Source organism: Gossypium raimondii, chromosome 9 (genome assembly GCF_025698545.1).
Source record: "Gossypium raimondii isolate GPD5lz chromosome 9, ASM2569854v1, whole genome shotgun sequence".
Taxonomy (NCBI): Eukaryota; Viridiplantae; Streptophyta; class Magnoliopsida; order Malvales; family Malvaceae; genus Gossypium; species Gossypium raimondii.
In genome coordinates this window covers 9,671,072-9,677,189 of record NC_068573.1, presented here as the reverse complement: position 1 = coordinate 9,677,189, position 6,118 = coordinate 9,671,072, and the positions used below count along the sequence as shown (strand labels likewise).

At 30.0% G+C, this 6,118-nt stretch overlaps 1 protein-coding gene across 1 annotated transcript; it reads left to right on the top strand.

Moving 5' to 3' along the window:
- Window positions 1-526: 526 nt before the first annotated feature.
- On the top strand, window positions 527-1,762 carry LOC105798378 (60S ribosomal protein L30). The gene is made up of 3 exons (XM_052621499.1): window positions 527-721; window positions 841-946; window positions 1,236-1,762. Exons 1-3 carry the CDS (start codon window positions 701-703, stop codon window positions 1,361-1,363), a joined length of 255 nt encoding a protein of 84 aa, XP_052477459.1. The 5' UTR covers window positions 527-700; the 3' UTR covers window positions 1,364-1,762.
- The last annotated feature ends 4,356 nt before the right edge of the window (window positions 1,763-6,118 follow it).

Sequence of the window (6,118 nt, the reverse complement as noted above, 5' to 3'; positions counted from 1 at the left end):
AAGCATAAATATATATATTATTTAAAAACATCAATAACTTAAAACGACTTATATATATATTAGTACTAAAATAAAAATGGCAAGTGGATCATATTCGCTACCTTGATTGAAATTCTGGAAAAAACAGAATGTCGAGTAGAAATTTCATTTTTTTTCCTTCCTCATTTTTCTTGAAATAAATCCTTTACGGGGAATCAACATAAAGAACGGTGTTAATAATGCTTTTTCCTCTTATTTCAGATTATAGTATTCATATAATAAGTAATTGCTAATATTGATAAAAAAAATTAGCGTTGTAATGTGCAGTAAGGTAGATACGTATCGCCGAGTGTAAATGTTGTGATTTTGTACATACATCTTGCTTAGATATCACACACTGACACCATGTTTGGTTGGGTGTAATGGATTAGCCATTACACCCCTAATCCGTGGCCCCACTGAATACCCTGTTTGGTTCGCTACATTGCCCTAATACGGGCCTATTACGTTGCGGACGGATTCGACTTTTCTCTGCTTCAGCACCGATTTGCTATTATGTTCCGAAATCAAAGATTGCCTAATCGGTCTCCCTTTTACCCTCCCAAGCCGAAATCGATTCTCCACCCCACCCCACCCTCTCCCTCCCAACATCAACAAAAGCTGCCAGCAAACCAAACCTCCAGTTCCCTTCTCGCCGAAGATCTCCTGTCCTCCGACGACAATGGTTGCCGCCAAGAAGACCGTAAAGACCCTTTTACTCGTTTCCTCTTCTTCTTCTTTTTTTTTTTGAATATTTAACCTAAATTTTCTGAAAATATGCTAATTCATTTTTATGTTGTTGATGATGGTATTTTGATGCAGAAGAAGACCCATGAGAGTATTAACAACAGATCGGCTCTCGTTATGAAAAGTGGGAAATACACTTTGGGTTACAAAACTGTTCTCAAATCTCTTAGAAGCTCCAAAGGTATTCCATTGTTCCTTTAAAATTGAACTTATTCCTCTCCCATATTGAAATGTCGAGCAATCTGGTTGTTGTTTTGAACATCTCTGTCACTTGTAGTTTGTTTTGTTATATGAAAAATGATGGGTTTGATTTCTTGTTTTGAATAGTAAACTAAAAGTGAATGAATTCCATTTTGGGAGATAGTGTTTAAACAGATTCTGTTTGAAAATCTATTTTTCCCTTTGTGTTGCTAATATAATGTTGATTGAGCATTGGAAGACATGTATACTTATTTTGTTGTGTGTTGTAGGTAAGTTGATTATTATTTCCAACAACTGCCCTCCTCTTAGGAAGTCGGAGATCGAGTATTATGCCATGTTGTGCAAAGTTGGAGTTCACCACTACAATGGAAGTACGTTCCTTAACCTATCATTATAATTATTTAGAACCAATGTTTACTTTTCATGTCACATTGAATCGAAATCCATTTTACAATCCCTTCCCTTGCCCTTTCAATTCTTTAGTTTTAGTTATTTGTGAAAAGCTAGATAGAATTGCTTTTTCTAGTGCTGCTGATGGAAATGGTAGAAGGAACGTCTAATCTGTATGTCACTCAGAAGCCATTTGATGAATTTATTGATAAGAACGATATTTTTTTAATTGGTAATACTGTATCTTGATGGAAGCTAACTGTTATTCTAGTTTTCACATGTAAATTGTGATGGTGGTTTGCTCAACTTAGAAGGATTGCTGAACTTCAAGTAATATAGTTTGTTCAATAATGTTGTTCGTTTTAAATTAGTTGTTGGAATTTTCTGTTTTCATTTTCATTTTACCCCTGTTATCTGGGCTGAAAATGATGTTGTAGGCCAAGAACTTGAAACAACCGGAGGTCACCGTACCTTTCCCCATCCTTTTTACATTCTTTTTATGTAGACTTGGCTTAGGTGTGATTTGCTTTTCCAAGTCCTTGAAAAGTTATATTCCCTGAATCCAGATATGCATTGAGTAGTAGTGTTGTAGCAAACATAAGCATCTTTCATCTTCTTATAGATAAATAAGAGAGTGAGTTAGGCTGCTCAAATTTCAACATATGTTTTAGCAGTGGCTAAGTTTGCTTTGATTCTGGCATTTGTGTTGTATACAAGACATAGGATGTTTGCTTCATCTCTCATTCTTTTAAACTTTCAGTTCATTTTGATCTACTAGTATATGTGTTGTTTGGCCAAATTCAGCTATTAGACTTTGTACTTTGCTTAAGTTGTGGATTTAGTACATGTACTTTTTCGAAATTTGAAATTGTAGTCTTAACAGCAATTAAATCTGTTTGGTTAAATTCTACTATTAGCCCTTTATTATGCTTAAAAGTTGTAGATTTAGTCCATGTTATCCGACAGGAACATTTTTAGTCATTTCATTTTTTAAATTTCAAAATTTTAATCTTAAAGCAAATGACAGTCATTAATCATAGATGCTGAAAGAAGCAATTTGATGAATTAATAAATAATTAATCATAAGTTATTGGATACTGGGTCGTTTTTGGTCAGTAAAAGAATCAAAGCTTATGTTTTCTTTCCCAATCCAATAGCGCGAGGAATTTGTGGAGTTGTTTGAATTATTTTGTTCATAACATTGCAAATTAGTTTTATTATTATACTGTTTATCTACTTTTGACATTCCTTTCACTATCAAATCACTTTCACCACATCGAAAACAAATAAATTCATTAAATAGATTAAATTTAGTTTTAGTTGATATGGTCACATCCTATTAATGAGTGGATATTTTTTATTATTTTATATACATGAAAAAATAAAACACCTTTAAACTAATAAAATTTATTTTATAAAGTAATGATATTTTAGTTGTTATTTAATTGGATTGATGTTTAATCGATTCATTATATCATTTCAATCAAAGGTTTAATATATACTAGATTATGAAATGCCTACAATTAGGTGAAAAACAAAATCATGTAATAAATATATTTACAAAAATTGATATAGAAAAAATCAGACGAGGCTTTAGTTAAAAGTTAAAAGGGTGAAGTAGAGATGTTAAAACCATAGTATTTTAAGTTCAGACCTCTTGTGTGTTTATATTTTTTTTTTATATAAAAGATCTAGAAAGACAAAATACTCACAAAATACTATAATGTACTTGGTAAAATAACGATATTTTGGGATTAAATTCGTAGTTTACGTTTTGTTTCGATAGAATAGTTGTGTGTAAATTATTTTAGTATGCTTTTGCCAAATTCGGCTAAATACAATCTTGTAATGGTTCTTATTTATCTGGTAGTCACGAAATTAACTAAAAATACGATAAAGTTAAGTACACCTATCAATAAATAGTATAGCTCCAGTGAGTAGAAATATCGTATCCACGAGGACTAAAAAGTACTAGTAATTACCGTTTTCCTATTATTTAACCGACAAATTGGAGTGATTGGTTTAAGCTAAAATCTACTAAATTAATTAACTAAAAACTTATGAGAGAACAAACCAGAAAATAATTTAATAATAACCAAAAGCTAAATAATACCTAGTAAAGAATCCACCTAAACTTCATCTATCATTGTGAATCAATTAAATGATTTATTCACTTGATATATTGATTCGTAGAAATCCCTAAATTATGCTAATATCTCTTTCGAGAGTAAGAGTAACTGACTCTAGGTTGATTAATTTAAATTTCTTTCTAATTAAAACCCCAATTGTTGCGTTAACTCTATCTATGGATTCCCCTATTAGATTTGATTCTAATCCGGTAGATTTATGTTATCCTATTTCTAGGATTGCATGCAACTCCACTCAATTTTGCTAGATATACTCTTAAACAATGACTTTTCTTCCTCTAATTTAAGCATATTAAACATGCATTAATATTCAGGAAATATTAAAACAAGAGATAAGCACACATAACTGAGAACAAGAATCAAGTATTTATCGTATAAAACAGAAATCAAATAATAGAATTCATCATAGGGTTCATCTTCCCTAGGTATCTAGAGAATTAGTTCATAATTGTAAATAAAAACATCTCCAAGACAGTATAACCACAAGAAATAAAGAAATTCATAAAAACTTCAAAAAAAATTAAAAGGAGGTATTCAATCTTGATGGAAATCTGCTTCAGAGTTGGCTTCAATGGTGTTCTTCGAGTTGTTTTCTTCAATACCCTCTGATGGCCCCCTATTCTCTTCTTCTATTTGGTATTTATAGGCTTTAAAAAGCCCAAAATGCCTAAAAATTGCGTTTTTCCACGTGTTTTGGATGCGAATCACGAAATCGACACGGTCTGGCACATGGCCATGTGTCCAGCCTAAGTGGGAAGGCCCAGCCCGTGTGGCTCCTAAAATCTGCTCTATCTGTCCGATTTTCACTCCTTTTGCTCCCAAATGCTCTCCCAAATATAGAAATATGAAATTAAAGGATTAGGAGCATAACATTCACCAGTTTGCATAAATAATCATCCAAAAATGCATTAAGAACGAGATTAAAATATGCTAGTTTTATCACTTATCATTATCTCTATTAATTGATACAAAATTTTAATATTTTAAATTTATAATAAAAGTTATCGTGTGAGTCTTAGCTCGATTGGTTTGGGCATTGTTGTCAATGTAGGAAGACCTGGATTTGAGTGCGTTAAAGCATATTATTCTCCTATTTATGAGTTGAAAAAGAACTATAAATAATTTTAGACATTATATAAAAAAATATGAATTTTATATTTCTATGATCATGATTACAATATTTTGCTCAAGTTTGCAGCCATATCTCTGCGCCACTATAGTTTTCTTTTCTTTTAGATAAATATTTCTCTGTAACCATTGATTGGTTAGTGCCTTTGTGGTACTGCAACATGATAATTATAAAATTATATTAGATTTTTATCTAATTAAGTTATTTTAAATTATATTCGATTTAAGTTGGCTAATCTCAAGGTTAACTGTTTTGGTTAATCTGATTAGATCCACTTAGATTAGGTTGATTTTGGATTGGTGTTTACTTTAAAGTTTGATCTTTTCCTCTTTTATTGATTAAATAAAGATTAGATTTGGATCAATTATATATTTTAAACAACAAAGAGCATTACAAGATTATCAACATCGATGATAATTATAATTTATTTTAAATCTTATTTAATGTTATATAGTGTTTCACACTTTATTAAGATATTATTTATTAGATTAATATTTCATACATTCCGGTGTATAATTTATTAGATGCTGACACACCATTCGAAATAAAATTAATTTAATTTAATTTTAAAATTTTATGATGATCTCCTTAATTAATTGTGCATAAAATTATACATCATTAATTTATCAAATATTTTTTTATAGTAGTATGCAAATATTAACCCTTATTTATTCAGAATATGTGATTTGAGTTAATAATAGAAAATTATTGTTTATCTAATTAAACAATTTGATTTAAAATTAAAATGAATAATTTGATTTAAAATAAAGGTAGAAAGATTTATTTAATTGATTAAAATTCTAACTGGTGATTAGGGATGATAAAAAATCTCAAATTTGATGGGTTTCAACTCAACTTGATCTATCTGCTAGGGTCAGATTCTTTTTTAGAAAGGAGTGTTTGGGCAGGTCGAGTGGAGTAGAATTAGAAAAAAAAAACTGTCGAATCAAGTCGGGTTTGAGCTAAATTCGTCTTGTCCAACCTTGTCTCGAGATATTTACAAAACAGTTCTCCTAATATATATTAAATTATTGCTTTCAATAAATAACTAAAAATATTGAGTTTTAAGTCTAAAATAAAAAAAATGTATTTGCTTTAATATAAAAAAACATTTAAAATGTAATCTTATTTACATCAAAACAAAACAAATAAAATAATTAAATTAAAATCAGATGGGGTCGGGTTAGAGTCGATCTCCTATTAAATTTTGAGTTTAGGTTCGAACGGATTTTTTTTCTTAAGAGTTTGAGTCGAGTTAGATCAAAATAAATTGGTCAAGTTTTGAGTCAAATTCAAGGTGAGCAAAAATCGGCTCACCTTACCTTATTGCCATCCCTACTAATGATTCCCTAAAAAATATACATTTTAGGATTGGGTAGTATATTTAAGTACAAAAACTTTACACCAAATTTCAAATGATTTGGATAAAGTACGAGATGTAAGATATGAGCTAGAGCAATAAGAGAAAAAAAGTCTATTTCAGAAA